This window comes from Sphaerodactylus townsendi, linkage group LG08 (assembly GCF_021028975.2).
Source record: "Sphaerodactylus townsendi isolate TG3544 linkage group LG08, MPM_Stown_v2.3, whole genome shotgun sequence".
NCBI lineage: Eukaryota > Metazoa > Chordata > Lepidosauria > Squamata > Sphaerodactylidae > Sphaerodactylus > Sphaerodactylus townsendi.
Window position 1 is genome coordinate 45864114 of NC_059432.1, and position 16976 is coordinate 45881089.

At 40.5% G+C, this 16976-nt stretch overlaps 1 protein-coding gene across 6 annotated transcripts in view; it reads left to right on the top strand.

Annotated features, from left to right (window-relative positions):
* The window catches only part of CTBP2 (C-terminal binding protein 2), a 249470-nt gene extending 235885 nt beyond the window's left edge, over nucleotides 1–13585 (top strand). For 5 of the 6 annotated variants that reach the window (XM_048505311.1, XM_048505314.1, XM_048505312.1 and 2 more), the window contains 5 exons: nucleotides 1097–1311; nucleotides 2722–2852; nucleotides 5638–5765; nucleotides 7262–7379; nucleotides 12147–13585. In XM_048505311.1, coding sequence (XP_048361268.1) covers nucleotides 1097–1311; nucleotides 2722–2852; nucleotides 5638–5765; nucleotides 7262–7379; nucleotides 12147–12327 — 773 coding nt within the window. In that variant the 3' untranslated portion in view covers nucleotides 12328–13585. Of the gene's footprint in view, nucleotides 1–1096; nucleotides 1312–2721; nucleotides 2853–5637; nucleotides 5766–7261; nucleotides 7380–10023; nucleotides 11597–12146 lie in introns of those variants that run through there. The other variant, XM_048505310.1, reaches the window with a different exon arrangement.
* Nucleotides 13586–16976: the final 3391 nt, after the last annotated feature.

A 16976-nucleotide genomic window follows, 5' to 3' on the forward strand; every position in this document is an offset into this window, starting at 1 on the left:
TGGGCAGCCTTATTGTTCTTTGGTAGAGCGTATGTGTTTGTAATCCACCATGGTGGTTATTTACAGAATTAAACCATTTGTTGTTGTTTAGACATGCTATAAAAAAACTGAGGAAAAGATAAGGAAACTACAGATGTTTGACCAGCACTGGATTAAGATTTAAGCAAAATAAGCCCATGTTCAGGGCCTCAAGAAAGAGTTTTTTCCCTCCTTATTTCTGCTAGCTATTGATGATTTATTATGTCAGATTAATTTTGAGGACATGATCGAATACTTTGCAATTATAAAACACAGGAGAAAACTTTTTGTGGTATAAATAAAGTTATAAATAAGCGACAGTAAATATTATTTTGCATCTTTGATTCATGTAAGTTAATATGCTATGTATTTTCCAGGCAAGAAAGCAATTGAATAATAGGTGTTTTGTTTCATACAAATACTGCTATTGATTCATTAGAATATGGATATATATAATGGTTATTGTTTTTATTTTGAATTACATATATAGTATATGGGGGTAACATAATCTTTTCAGTGCTTGGGGCCTATAAAGGTCTTCATCCGGCCCTGTGTGCAGCCCGTGATGTTACACAACTGCATTCCCACAAGGCATTTCAATTGCAGTGGATGCCCTGTCTGGGGAAAGCAAGACATTTTCTTGAATACAGACTGTAATGCATCCAGTATGGAACATGCAGGACCCCTGCATTAAGAGTATCTGCAATTTGGCTGTTTTGTGCATGTACACTGTCCATTTCCATAGCATTCACCCTTGGACTCTTTGGAATACGGCGGAAATTAAGCTGCATTAAGTGTGTGGGATCAGTGAACTTGCAAAATGCCTCCTTGGCGCAGACCAGTATGCTAGTGCCATTCATTTCCTTTTGCAAGTGCCGCATTTCAGCCGCTCCTGACAAAGGGATAATACAGGAGAGAATCAGTGCAGCATGAATGCCTTTGCTAAGGTAGAAGTAGGTGTTTGGCAGCCTGTCCTGCCGATTGGTACCATTTTATGCACTCCTCGGAATTCATGCAGTGCTGCCACATTGCCAAGTCTATTATGACAAGTCTCTGCATTTTCATTTTTTTGGCTTAGGTCGCACTGCGCAAGCAGTTGCCGTTCGAGCCAAGGCATTCGGATTCAATGTGATCTTTTATGACCCATACCTGCAGGATGGCATAGAAAGGTCCCTGGGAGTCCAGAGAGTCTACACACTCCAGGATCTGCTGTACCAGAGTGACTGTGTGTCATTACACTGTAACCTCAATGAACATAATCACCACCTTATCAATGACTTTACAATTAAGCAGGTAATTGTAAACCAAGGAAGATCATCTTGTTGGCTTCAATCGTAGCCTGGAAATGTGTGGCTGTTGAGTGCCAGAATTCCTGCTGGCACAGAGATAACACTGAGCAGATGCAAATAGCAATTGTATGTATTTTTACCTTTGGGATAGTTGAGACATGCAGTTAATTCGCCATCTGTCTTTTCCACATTGTAGATCAGGTGACGCTACTCTAGCAGGTCAGTTTAATGCTGTTGATAGATTACATATAGCAGTCTAATGTTGCATAATGTTATAAACCAAAGATGGTTGTTTTGGTTCCAGTCCTTATTCGAGTCACACATCCTTACTTCAGTGTGGCTTCTAACAGTGCATTTTGAGAAGCTGGGCTGGTTAATAGAGAGTTGGAGACTCCAGCCAGGTTTTTACAACTCCACTCATTTAAAATAACATAAGACATGTCAGGAAACCAAATGCTGTTTCCCAAACTTTGGTGTAAAGGATGGTGAGAATGGGAAAAACTGGAGTGTGCTTTTTTATCTGTTTGAATAAATCTTAGCCACTGATAAACATCTAATTTTCCAGGAATCTCAGAAAATGTGTTCCAGATTCAGCTAATTTCTGTATTAAGAGATCAGTTGATGAAGCTACACAGATCTGCTCCTCTGTGCTGTTTGCACTGTCTGGTGCTTTGATTTTGTAGTTATTTTAAGTACACCCATTCTATACAAACAGCATCTAAACAAGCATCAAGTGAACATATTAGCCTAATATTTTGTAACCAAGGAAAACGTCTTGAGGATGCAAAGCATCAATACAAAAAGGTAATGCTTCTAGAAAAGAATAGTCAGCCATACGATTTGGAAATACTTGCCTTTGATTGAAAGATGGAAACGTTACCGCAACTTTAAAATACTATGCTTTAAAAATACTGTTGCAACAGCTGTTTTGTTCCTGTAGAATAAATGTCAGCAGCTTGGTCTTTTTCGGTGTACCCTAAGTTTGTGCAATACAACATTTCAGATGTAATGAAATAACATTTGAGCTACAGGAGGCCTGATCCCAGCCTAGAATTGGTCCTACTATATCAGCAGATGTTAATGCTGCTTTGTTAGGATGGGAGATGCAGAAAAGACTCTAAAATCCAAAGAGAATATGTGTGCTCAGGTTCAGAGGTCTGCAAGGGCAAGGGGCCAGAGGGAGAAATGGTGGCATACTCGGTTCCTGTGGAGCATTTCCACAATCTGAAGTATTTCTTGCCTCCCAGGAGTGGTATTTCAGGGGTCATTTTGGACTGCAGCCAGAGGGGGCAAGCAAGAAAGTCACCCTCCACAGATGGAAATATTTTCGTGGAACATTCTGTGGGACCCAAGCCCATATCTTAAAATGCAATATTCATCCTGCATGGCTTGTTTCTTCCTGACTCCCCACTAGATGAGGCAGGGAGCGTTTTTGGTGAATACAGCACGGGGCGGTCTGGTGGATGAAAAGGCCTTAACTCAAGCCCTGAAAGAAGGCAGGATACGAGGGGCAGCACTAGATGTGCATGAATCAGAACCATTTAGGTAAGTAAACCTTCTTATGATTAGTATTTTACTTCGTTATATTTATTACTCCATTCATATAGTTTGTCTTTCTCACAAGAGCTCTTGGCCAATTTTGTTTTTGTATCCTGCCTGTTCCCCAGAATTCTAAGTAGCTTCCTTCCTGATAAACATGAACCACTTACACATTCCACAGAGTCCTGATGAAGCATTTTTAGAGTCTGTTACACAGCATCATTAAAGAGGCAGAGTACAAAAAAAGATTTCAGAAATTCTGTAAAATAAATAACCCTTGCTCTGTAGAGAAAAAAAGCTTGAAAGTTAAAGCTCATGTGAGGTTCTATGGATGTGGAGATTCAAAGACCTGGGGCCCCTGTTTATTCTTCCTCCTTTACATAGACATTTACATGTAATTTACCTACCTTATTGGGGGTGGGGGTGAGGCTCTAAACAGACTGTCATAAAAGTTTGAATTCTTAAGTGAACAGGATTTATCTTTATCTTCTTGTGCCTCAGCTAAAAACAGTTTTAGACTGAACCAAGCCTGGACAGAACAGTTGGTGGGTTTTTTAGTAGAACACTTCCCCTCCCACACAATTCTTGTCAGCTGTTGGACCTGAGTATCTTTTTAAAGAATTGCAAAATATTTTTGCATGGGCCAGCATTTAGAGGTCCTGGTTCACTTAGGACAGGAGTTACCTGTCTTCATTAAGACCCTTTCCTCACAGACAAAAAATCCCAGCAGGTAGCCAGGATACATGGCCCTGAAACTGCCCTGAACCAGGGCAGGGGGCCAGCAGGGCCCAGGGCAGGGGCCAGCAGGGCCACAGCAGGGTGCCGCCATGGCTCCACACGGAGCTGCGGCTGCCTCCCACACTCCGCCTGCCTGGGGCCCCTCCCCCCAGCCCAACCAGCATCGCAGCTGCGACCACCTGGTCACCCCGCACCTGTGTTGCCATGCAGGCGTGGGGTGGGGGAGCAAAGGGGACAGCCCCACCTCCATGCCGGGTTTTACAAAAAGAATCACTGTAAGTGCCATTCACCTAAAACCCAGCATGGGGGTTTTTCCCCAGGATTCACCCTGTTTAGGGGCGGGAACTGTGCAAAGTTCCCACCCAAACCAGGTTATATCCTGCCCCCACCATGGGATATTTGACCCGTGTGGAAGGGGCCTTAGTGATGTTAATTATTCTATCCCTTTGGTTTTAATTTGCTTTTACTGGACAGGCCTCCTTGAAATTCCTGATCTTTCTGCTTCTGCTCATGCCATTCGTTTCAGGTTAAAAGGTAGCAGTCCTAAGATGCCAGTTCTGGTGTAGCATTAAATATAGAGAAAAATAAGGGCTTGGAGCAATCCTACAAAGAGCTAACAGTCCCATCTTCAATTGAAAAAAAATTAACCCAGTGTCCAAAATGACACCTCTATTTGCACACAAAATATTTTGAATCAACTTCCTGCTCCCCCTCTTTCAACTTCCCTCCCACTCCCCCTAAACACAACCACATGATGGGCCCCTTCCGCTGCCTACCCCTTCCCCTATAAGGTGGTGGACCTCAACCAGATGACTGGCCTCCTTCCTCCCCCCACCCAGGGTGAGTGGGTCATGACCAGATAACGGCCCCCCCTCCCCCAGGGTGAGTGGGCCTCGATCTGGATTATCTTTCCCTCAAACTTGTATATAATATAAGAAAGATATAAAGGTGCACGTGTAAATTAATTATCTTTATTTCTGAATGGGCAGGAGAAAAAGGCATACAACAGGATGGATCCTGCCATGTATTTTTCTGGGCATGAAGCTCCATGTGCTGGTATAGCAAGTGTGACATTTTGGGTGATTCCCCTTGCCCATTGTCAGTTCTGTTCCTGAGGAATCTCCTGAAATCTGAGTCAGCATTTTGAAGGGGCATAGGTGTACTGATGGGAGGGAAGAAAATTCCTCTCCACTTGTGAGTCTCCAGCTTCAATCTATACAGTAGTATCTGGATTTTGATATGCTTGCTACATTAAAATCTACTAAAATTTAGAGAGGAAGGTGGTAGACTTGGATCTGGGAATCCCAGATTGAGATCTTCCCTTGTGCCATAGAAACTTGCTGGGTGACCTTGGGCCAGTCATACACTGTCAGTCCTGACCCTGCTAGTATTTGAATGGGAGACTTCCAAGGACTATTAGGATCGTGTCACAGAGATGGGCAATTGCAAACCACCTCCAAAGGTCTCTTGCCTTGAAAACCTTACAGAGTTGACATATGCCAGCTGTAGTTTGACAGCCAAAACCAACAAGCTTTCTTTAAAAAATTATATTTTTACAAGAAAAAACAAAGACAATTTTTTGTGTATCTTTTTTTAAAAAGTAAAGACCTAAACATAATGACAGTGATGGTGGATGTGCACACAAGTTTCTATCGATGGTTTCCAAATATCTAAAAATAAGTCCATGTGCAATTGCTGTCTATATTCTTATATTCCGTGCATTCAAATATTGATAGAGTCCTAAGGTTCTCAAGGTTGTTCAGTATTGATTTATTGGAGATGGGCTTTTATCTTTCCAATGTTGTAATATAAATCTGTTAGCTGTAGGAAGGGCACAAAGGATTTCTTGCTCAGTGATTTTCTTAGGGGCAAGCTAAATATGTGGGATCCTAGGGAACCAGGACTCAATTTTTTTTAAAAAGCACATCATGTTTACACCCTTCGGTTTAGAGGTATTGCAGAAGGATGGCAAACGGATGGAATTTCTAGGTGAAAGCCTTTATTCTTGAGTTTTAACTTCTTTTTTTCCTTTTTTTCTCTTTTCTCCCTGAAGCTTTGCTCAGGGGCCATTGAAAGATGCTCCTAATTTAATTTGTACACCCCACACCGCTTGGTACAGTGAACAAGCTTCGCTGGAAATGAGAGAAGCTGCTGCTACAGAGATTCGGCGAGCAATCACAGGTACAGCATGATGCAATGTTAAATATGGGGGCTTCCAGTGGAAAGCCACCCCTAAGTGCTTACCCGTGTTGGTGCTCCATACAGCAGGTAAAGCATTTAAAGGGGGATTGTCCTATGAATAGTGTTTCTGTGCCAGGTATACCCCAGACATCGGTTGCATATGTATGTGCCAGCGCATGTGATAAGAACATTTTGAACATTACATCTGCTCCATAGAGCACCAACCCTGGTAAGTGTGTTCCTCTGCTTTGGTGGGGGTAGATAAAAGTAAATGGAACGCTGTAATTTTTATGTAACTTATGTATTTATTGATTGATTGATTTTAAATGTAACTGATATTGCTGTATTGTTTATGACGCTTGTTGTCCACCGCCCAGAGCCCTTAGGGGATGGGGCGGTCTACAAATATAATAATAAATAAAATAATAAATAAATAAATATCAGCCATGAAATTTGCATTGTTTGAATATTCTGTTTTCCATTGATATTTCTTCCCTTATACCCACACACAAAATGAAATTCAGCCATGCCAACCCATAAACATGGCATTTTCTACCCTTCAGGAAGAAATTTCTCCCAGGCAGGCTGGCACATTGGTTAGGCATGATAACATCATCCAAAAAGTGAAAGCTACAGAAGCTATTTTGAATCAAGCAGCATCTTAAAGACCAGCAGGTACCAGACCTTTGGTATCTGAAAAAGTGACTCACAGGACATAATACCCTGGAAAATTTTGTTGGTCTTTTCAAATGTTGTTCCACTCCTATTCACTGACACGGCTTCCCACATGAAACTACCTTTAAGGTGACCGGAGACCTTTATTCGGTTTGGCTGTCACAGTCTGATCCAGCTATCTCTCTGAGATGTATTGCCATGTATTATGCCCCCACTTAGGTTCACTGCTTTAGTGTCTAGTCCCAATATATGTAAGTGTTATAGCATCCATAAGTTTTTAAAAGTTTAGATTTGCTTTTAGAACACTCCTCACTCACATTGGATCAATAGCCAGCCATTCCCTAGTTGATATGGTTTAGGAGTAACTGGCAAGTGCACCCATGATATATCTAATCTCTCAAACATCTCCCATTTATCCCAGCTTGGAAAATGGACTGTGAAGGGCACTATCTCACGACTCTTGCAAAGTTACTTACAGTGCAGTCCTGCAGTCTGCCAAAGCTTGAAAAATGCCATTTTCACTCAAAAATAAATTATTTTTACAGCTGTGAATGTGAGAAAGAATGTTCTACACTTTATTGTTACACCTCTTGTTGGGTCTTCTCTTCAGTGCCCTTATGCAGTAGCATACTTGAGTGATGTTGCAGATACTCTCAGAGTTTCAACACCATTCTGTTATTTTGACAGACAGCAAGGAAGTTTCTGCCCCATCCCATTTTAATAATCAGAGCGAACATGAGCGTGTTGTGCCTAATTTGCTGCATATCAATAAGACAGATTGTGCCTGACCTCGTTTTGCACTTGATTCATTCCTGCCTCAGGTCGCATCCCTGAAAGCCTACGAAACTGTGTGAACAAGGAATTCTTTGTCACAACAGCTCCTTGGTCAGTAATAGATCAGCAAGCAATTCATCCAGAGCTCAATGGTGCCACATACAGGTAAGATGGGGAAAAGGATGTTTCTGAATGTGTTCGCAATTCTGTAGGCAACAATAGAGCTTAGCCAGTGAATCTAGCACACTCTACAGTTTCTCTGAAGAGACTATTGTATAAGATCTGAGTATTGTTAGGCTTTCATTCCTGTTTCATAGAAGGCACTTCTTTATTCCATCAAGACGTTATTGACGGTTTTGAGATAACATCTCCATAAGTATCCCATTGCACATAGACCCTATAATAAAAGCACTATAGATTTACTTTGTGTTTCTCTGAAAGGTCTTTGTGGAGTTTCAAGTGAATCTTAATAACTTACCCACAATTAACTTGCCCCCTCTTACTCCACTCACTCCATTAGATGGAGTAAAAATGCTTAGGTTTGCCATAAGGACTTGGAAGTTTTTTTGCAGATATAGGAGCAGTGCTATCATGAATGCATGTATTAGTACTCTATTATAATTGTTAATATATACCAAGAGACAGGATACGACTCAAAATGTCAGAAAGACAACACAAGTTGTATTATTTAAGGGGCCTTTCCTCAGTTGTGTCTAAGCTTTTGAAAAGCTGCAGAGGATAAAGTTATATAGTTAAGTATTTTCTGGTCCCTGAAACGTTTTAAGTAGCTTTCCAGACAATAGCTGTTTTATGCTGTTAATATGCAATTCTTTTGTTGTTGTTGTGAAAGGCAAATTATGACGATGATGTTGATGTTATAAGGAAAATCCATTTGGCAGTGACCATGACTACCTTCTTCCCTACCAGTGGTTGTGCCATTTGGGGACCTTCTTACATTTTTAGCAATGATTTGTTTCCAATACCTCGGTATATAGTTCTCAAGTGCTGCAGCCACGTAGCCTGAAACAAAAGAGAAGGCCAACATCTGCAAGTGAATTTACTCCCCCCCCCCAAAAAAAAAGTTTAAGTAACTTTAAAACAAAATTAAACCTGTACAGTGTGATTATTCCCTCTCCTTAGAGTTGAGTAGCACACTTCTTCCCACTTGTACTTCTGGTTCACATGTAGGCAGTACATCAAGACAGTCGTGGAAGAGTGAAGTCTGTGCATTTCCCCTACTCAGTGCTCCCCAGCTCAGTCGCTTAAATCTACCCAAAGAGATTTCAGTCTGCTGAGCTCAACTTTCCTACCTATCTCCCCTGCTGTAAGTGCCCACTGAAATGCTTCAACAATATGGAGGAGTCAGAGATTTGCCCCAGGAGGGGCGAACTGGCAGAAATTCTCTTCCCATTGTGTGTTTGCTTTCCAGTGGATCCAGGCCATTGTATGCAAAGGAGAGAGGAAGGAGAGGAACAGGATTTCCTTTCCAAAGAAATGTATCCACACTGCAAAGACTTATACCCTGACATAAACCAGATACTTAGAAACCTGTTGTGCTGTTCAGTTTGGCTTATCTTTTCCAGGCATCCCTTCTAGACCATTGAACATCCTTTTTTGTCTCTTGTGCCCTGCACAAGTCATTTAGAGCCCTTTGGTCCCTTTGTTTTCATTAGAGGATCTGATCTTGTCATGGTTTTTGCTACCACCAGCTGATGGGCGACCAAGATTGCAGAAATCCATGCATCGAGCACCGGCACCTTTCAAAACAGAGCTTTACGGGATAAAATGTACACAACTGCCTCTTCTCATAAAATTCGCACTTACATGACATTTAAAGAACTGCAGTGTGAAGTCATTCTTCCTTCCCTGTGTATCAGTTTAGTGTTTAGGCTAGAAGGACTCACTTCAGTTCTTCAAAAGGCCACTTTCCCTCTGAAAAAAATTTACTCAGAAGTGACTTCATCATCTGGAAAGTAATATTTCTTTCTTTCCTATTTTTTCTTCACTTTGTTATCATAAAGGGTCAATTTCTATGACCGCACTGTCATATGCTCCCAGGAACTAAGTTCAAGAGGTCTGGCTTGAGGCATACCTCTGCAAAGTTCAGGGTGTAGACAAGATCAGCACTGTGTCCATTCACAGCAGTGGTCAGGGGTTATAGCCTCTCTCCTGCCACTCCACTCAGCCAGCGACTCTTTGGCTAGAACAACCACTTAAGTTGGAGGAAGGCTCAAGCTTCCTTGGCAGAGAGGTAGCCAGAAACACAATCCTGTGGTCTTGCTGTGATGCATTGGCCCCTGTGCTGACTCACCAGCACAGCGCCATAGGCTCTTCCCATCACTCTTTCCTTGGGCTTAGCACTAGGGCTAGAAATTCTGTTCTATGCAGAAGCACCTAGTTCGCTAATGCACCATCCAGATGCTATCATATGTTAACAGCTGTATGTGTCTAGCCTTTTACAGCTGTGAAACTGTGCTGGAAGGGAGTGTACAATGCTTAATGAAAGCTCAGAAAGAAGGGTCTTAGAAGAATTAAGTGCCCTCCCTCCACAACTGGCAAAATCATATTATGAATACTCTAATCAGCATGATATGCATAATTTGTACCATTCTAAAAAGTAGGTAAAGTCAATACAGAATGTTATCCTTTTTCCTTGTACAGGGTATTCCCAGTATAGTTTGCAAGACATTCGTGTTTTAAGGGAAGTTAAGTTTGCAAAAGAGGTGGAATGAAACGGACTGGCAAGATATGCTTGGGGCTGAACTGACTTGCAAGATGCCTTTCAATTTTATTTCTCCTGTAAATGTAGCTGCCGTTAAGTATAACCCTGGATCCAGAGAAGGACAAGATATGCATGAAAGAACACTTTGCAGTTTTCCTCTCCACAAATCAGAGGACCTTTCTGTGTGGACTGTGGGTCAGGCACTGGACAGCACACTCAGCCTCCTCTCCATTCTCCCCCATGTATATGCAGAAGTGTTGGACATGCGTATGTTAGCTTTTCGTCCATTATATTCCAGAGAACACAATGGAATTCCAGAGAACATGATGAAATATTGTAATGGAACTAGAAAGATTTAGAGTACAACCCAATGAAAGCTGATCACTTTTAGTTGCATTAATTTCAAGGGGAAAGCATCAAGTGCTCAGTTCGTTTGTTGCACTCAATGGGACTTAAGTGCTTAACTGTGGCTAGATTACATTCACCGATACTATTCTGTTTTTGCATTACAGGCAGTCAGAAGCATCTCTGGGAAGGCTCTAGTCTGTGTTTATCTTAACGTGAACCATAAGTTGCTTTTCCTTAAAGATCAGGCATGTCCCACTTAATAAAAAAGGGCTGTATACTTCAGCCACAAGCTCTTAACTTTTTTGAACAGTGATCTTTTGTATCAAAGTAAATAAAGATTGTGCTTTAGTGTTTTTCACAGCTAGCGCATTCATTTTGGAGCAACAGGTGCCATGTTATTAAAATTTGCAATTTTTTTGCTTAATTCCTTACACACAGCAAGAAGGGGGAAAATTGCTTCCAGTGGTCTCAACATTATAAATGTTGGTACTCCGTCTGCCAGATAAGGCCTAGACCAAGAGTTGACACTAAGACATCTGTATTGAAAATGAAGATAGGAAAAGCTAACAACTGCCAATCAAACATTCCTCTCAATTGATTGGAGTGGGTCATAGGGACCATATTAAACAAGTCTTGTTCAACATACACTCACTTCCAATTGGCTTCCAAGCTCAGTTCTAGATGTTTGTATTGGCTTTTAAGCCTTGTATGTCTTGGGACCAAAATACCTTAAAGACCATCTTGTCCCATATGAACCTACGTAAGCAGTCCAGTCATCTTGGTCAGCCTGTGCCATCAGAACTGTACAGATGGCAGTGAAGAAAGGGTGTTCTTTGAAACTCTCTTCCCAGGGAGATTTGTCTTTTGGCCCTCGTTCTAGTGTTGTTCTTGTGTTTTAATTGAATTATTTTACAATTCAGCTGTATTTTTAATTGTTCAACTGTTTCAATTTTTTTTAATGTTTACCGCCTTGTAAACCCTGATCAGGTGGAGAAGTGGCATAACAATGTTTAACAATGATAATATTGTTCATTTGTATATCATAATTATGCAAAAAATTAGTGAGGGTGTGGTTTCTCAATCTCAATTTTAAAATCATGATATTAGTGACCTTCTCATGATTTTTTTCATTGACCCTGCTGTTCCCAGGTATTTCTATATCAATTATGGTCATTTTGTTATCCTTGATCACTGATGTGTGGTATGTTTTTGAGGTTGTCATTAACCAAGTGATAGGCTGAATGATAGGATACTACACTGAGCTATTTAAATTAAAGCATTGCCGACTTCATTAAACTTTTCTATTCAGAAACTCTTTGACACAGATCTACTGGTACATTTTATTTGAAGGACTTTGTGGGAAGAAGTGACTCACAACTCAAGCGTTTCAGTGGCTTTTGTTGGGTATGGATGAATTAACTAGACAGGAGTCAAGTCATATTTTCTTTCCAGATATTAATAAGTTTGATTTCTTAATATATGACTGTCGGTTCCCCACCTTAAATGGAGAAATCTGCCTTTTGCAGCTGTTTGAAGGGTGCTAGAAAACAGTTGCAGGTGTTCAAATGGGGTTGGTAGAGCAGTATGAAAAACACTCACATTGGCTGGGCAAAGGCCGCTTTGTTAAAATATGTTGACCTAAATCAAAAACTTCCCAGCATGCTTGAAAAGGTTCACAGGCAGATTTTTGCAGGAAGAATATAGCAAGAAGTAGAAAGCACAATCTTACTGCTGTCGTTCAGTAAAGAGTGGAACTTTTGAGGAGAAAGCTGGTTTTCTGTTGTACTTCCACTCAAAGCCTCTCATTCTAGAGCATGTTTGTACATTGCTATCTTGTAACTTCAAAATCAATCTTTTCCTAGATATCCACCAGGCATGGTGAGTGTTACACCAGGTGGAATTCCAGCAGCTATGGAAGGTATCATTCCTGGAGGGATTCCTGTTACCCACAATCTTCCAACAGTGGCACATCCTTCCCAAGCTCCATCTCCTAATCAGCCCTCAAAACATGGGGACAACAGGGAACATCCCAATGAGCAATAGCAGATTGTTTTAAGCACTCCAATCTGGGACCAAGAGACATTGGAAAGAAAATTGTACACAAACTGACAGGAATTTGATACAAAATTTGAAATGGTTGATTTTGGACTAATGCATCATGATGTTCCAGTGTTAACTACAAGAGAAAAAAAAGATATAGGAGTCAAGACTTGGGGGAGGGAGGGGGACCCAGAAGAAGTCACCTGCTTACTGAAGCACTGAAAACTATGATGTGATGATACATTACTGATCAGCTTCTGTTATTGTGTGTTTAAGTTTCCTTCATCTTTACATCAGTCACAAAATAGAATATACTCCTTCCCCTTTGGGGAAACAGCAGGTAATCTGCTGCTTAAAACATGTCCAACAGTCCTAACAAAGCTTACATGATATTAAGAGGAAACCATCATGTGACTTCAGCCCTTTCCTTCCTCACTTACCTGGCTCCTCCTTGTACAGCCTGAGGAACGAGAACCCAGAGAGTTTTTGGTGATTGCAGTTGCGTGTGGCCACTAAGGTATTGGAGGGATGCTACTCAAATTTAAGTAGTTGTGTAGGTCATGATTCCTGGTAGGAGCACGGGGGGCGGGGGGAAAGGCTTGCAATGGAACTAGCTGCCTTTTCACCATAGGAGCAGATGCTTCTTCTACAAGATACACTTAATAAAGTAGCTGTACATTCAATAACATGTGCTGATGATGCAAAAATGAAAGTGTTAAGTCTCACATTTATACTCAGATATATTTTTCTCAGTTTTAAAGCCACAGCTATTTTATTGAGTGAAAAAGTCTTGAGCTGGAAAGGGTTCAAGAATAATGTTGCATTTCCTTATGTCTCAGGAAAAAAAACACTTTTTATGGTAACTTGTCAGACTGTATGAACAAAACCCACTTTTTTAGACATTGAAGTCTTCTTTTCTTCATGTGATATTTTATACAAGAACACTTCAAATGTGTTATTAGATGTGACTGATTTTAACAAATCCTATTAGATTTGTATCAACTAGTTACATGTTATATTCATAGTCTTTTGTGAATCATCGCCTTTTTGTTGAAAAAGATGGCCTATTCTGAGCCTTTGTATGGGTACATTCCTGTTTCTGTGATAAAAGTTTTAAAAGCTGTCCCAAACAGAAAAAAAAACCAATGGCTACCAGAAATATGTTTTGTTTTAGTGTGTTACCGTTACTGTATTTGTTTATTGTAAAGGTGGACATATAGCGTTCAGTGCAGTTTTCAATAAAAAGTGACAATTTCTATAATTTGAGCTGGACCTGGCTCTCAATGACCGCGACAATATTCAAATTGGAGTATATATCATCGATTTGTGTCAGTGACCAAAACGGAATGATCTTTTCGGAATCTACACGATCATCTTGGACTTCCAAATGGAAAATAATTCCTGCTTTAGAGGAATGAGAAGTTACTGCACAATCTCAGCTCCAAATGGACCAAGCAAGCTTGGCAAGAACCAAACGAAAAAAAATTAACCTTCATGTCACAGGGGCATGTTATTGACCGTAGTGGGACTACGCAGCCCTCCCTAATACCCAGCTGAAGGTTATCATTCTCACAGTATATCATCAGGCCTTATACTGACACCTAGGAGCTTGTTCATCCGTAACCTAAAAGCCGGGACACAGACAAGTAAGATAGGGGACTGGCTTCCAAGCTCATCCACTATAGAAACCAAAAAGAAATCTCACGTTCATTTGCAAGTAGGCTGCCACTTCTTCCAAGAAAGAGTATGCTTTAAAAAGCAGATGAGTTAAGAGCACGCTACGGCGCTCAGGCCTACAGTAGACCACATGATATTAGACCAAGTTTGCAAGTAATGGAGTCTGCACTGGTCTGTTTACAAATGGTAGGGATTATATGTGCAATGTAAATTGTTCCAGGATGCCACATGAGGATGGTTAAAAATCACTGCCCTCTTCAATGGCTGTTGCCTGTTTGAGTTGGCAGCACATACGGAATATGGCCTGCTGTAGAATGAAACAGTGACCAAGAGCACACACTGCCAAGGAGGAGGGCCCTAGTTCACATCTGACTTTAGTCACAGATCTGGCTTCAGCTACACAAAGTCAGTGGACAAACAGTTGCCATAAGGACTGGCAACTGCATTACAATCAGGTCCATGCACAAGGTAATACAATTTCTGCATCATTTCCAACTCAAACCACACAAAAGTCCAGGCAACACTAGGTCACTGCTTGTGACTTGTGAATAGCACTTTGGTTTTTCCCACTGTCTTAAAATGACTTTACCAGGCAGCAGTGACTACATGAAGCAAAACAGGGAAAGTGCACTGAGACAGAAATCGAAAGCAAACCATTGTTACAAAACTTGTATTTGTTTTGTTTTAAGTTAATGGAAAAGCACATTACCAGCTTTGAACATGTTAAAGGGAGTCAACTCCATAGCTGTGGCAATGATCTAACACTGCAATTATGAATAACTTACCATAGACACCAGTATAGAGCAACCAGGAGAAGGAACATGTTTGAATTACAGAGAACATTGAGGAAGCCACACAAATGAAGGTGAAATAACAGAACATTTACACCGGCATTAGTGATTTTCAGAAGCAGCTATTTTTGCTTTTAAATGGAGCGGTGGCATTCCAGAGTGGTGGTGTTAATATTGGTAAAAATGGACACTTGAGAGTATATTCCAACTTTTGGCAGGCTCTTTTACAACCAGAATATATGCGAGAAACCTCTGGCACAAAAATTTTCTTGATGGAAGTAATACCCTACTTCTAGGTTCCAACTTGAAGAAAACTGCGCATTTAAAACTAAAACAACCTTTTGCCCCAGAGGAAAAGGTTTCAAGTAAAATTTATAACTCTGGTAGCACTGGAAACCATCTTAGTTATGATAAATAATCACCAAACAAAGCAGGCCAGCAGGCTCTGGAGCCAAATTAGGGAACAAAAGAGTTCGTGAGGAAAAGATAAAATTCTACAGACACTTTAAGCAGGGGAACAGTGCAAAAAAAGCAACATCAGTGTAAATGAATGGATTTTTACCGCCACTTTCCCGCCCCCAAATAATACTGCAGAAACTCAAAGATTTATGTAATTTGCTTTTTCATCTTGATGAGATGAAACAAAATCAAATGCAGATAAAACCTAACTGGGGGGGGGGGGGGAGACTGTACCAGGTAAGTAGACCATGCATTATTTCATTCAATGGTCAAGGCACAACCACTACTTGCAGCAAAATGGGAGCTGAGTAACAGCTACTAGTTTTTATACTAGTTTTTACGGTGTGTAAAAGTACTTGTCACTACTGATTGCCATGTGAATGTGTTGAGACTACATTACAAAGAGCTGCTTGGCTGTTGGTGCCTATATAACATGGGGAGATATAAGCCAATTTTTGAAAAGTCACTTTATTCCCACCAGCAGCCAAATGCGCTCGACCAGGAGCACGGCAGAAAGATCAGGCACTGCGAGTACAGACTTAGATATTTTCCCTATTTGGGTAATGAGGGGTGGGGCAGGAGGCTGTTAATAAAGGTACGTCTAAGACAGCTGCAGCTCCCTGTGAAAACCTACTGGCAATTAACACGGCACAGCAAATCAGAAGTAAGGGTGCATGTTAGCATCATTTCAAATAATCACAAATCACCCAACTTCTCTGACTTGTCCAGAAATAAGGACATTTCATTGTAAGGTGGGCATGAACCCTGTAAACAAGGTATTAACTTACCTTATGATTATATTTGGAAAAACTTAGACTTGAATAAATAAAGCAGAACCTGCTTTAGAAGTGAAATTCTATTGTCCAGCTGCTTAGGTAATGTGTTTTATCAAAAAGTAAACATGCATTCTTTTGCCTAACAATTACTGAACATATCAGAAAAATTACAAATGGAAAAAAAATCATTTCACATTTCTGTGTCAGAGGTGAACAGTATCGATTTCTTTAGTGTCATGGATTGAACATTTTCAATGTAGGTTTATTGCCAAGATTTCTTGCAAAGATTTTCAACACCATCTGAGCCACAATATTTAAAAGCAGCACATTCTGAAGGGGTCCTGGAGCCATCATTTTTTTAAAAAAAGAACTATGTAAAAATATTATGCAGGACTTCTTTCCAGATACTTATTAAACAAGGAAATCTACTGCAAAAGGTTCCCTGTCATCCTTTCCACCATCATTAATCTTCAAAAAGTGCTTATCAAGATCTGCTTTTTTTTAAACATACAAAACTATTCTGCCTTTAGTGTTTTTAAAGTGAGGTTCTGGATAGGCTATATCCATTCAAGATAGCATGGCTAAAGTTATCAAGTATAATAAAAGATTCTTCTACTGGAGGATATATTCTGAACTTATACTTTTAGGAAACTTACATACTCAAATGTGGGCACAATCAATCAACATGCAAAAAATGCCAAAGTTTACATACCAAGAAAGGATAATATACAGTACATCAAAACAATTTTAGAATGAAGGCTTTTAAGAAAAACGGCCAAAGTGCTTTCTCACTCGACTTTAATGACCAAGGAGTGCTCCTCTATGGAGATGATTTTAACTTGCAGGGGGAAAAGGCTTGATAAAATAGTAATTTCTATTGAACAACTCACAGCAAGACCAGGTTTGGACAAAATGCAATTTCGGTTAAGTTTAGATGTAGCAAATTCCA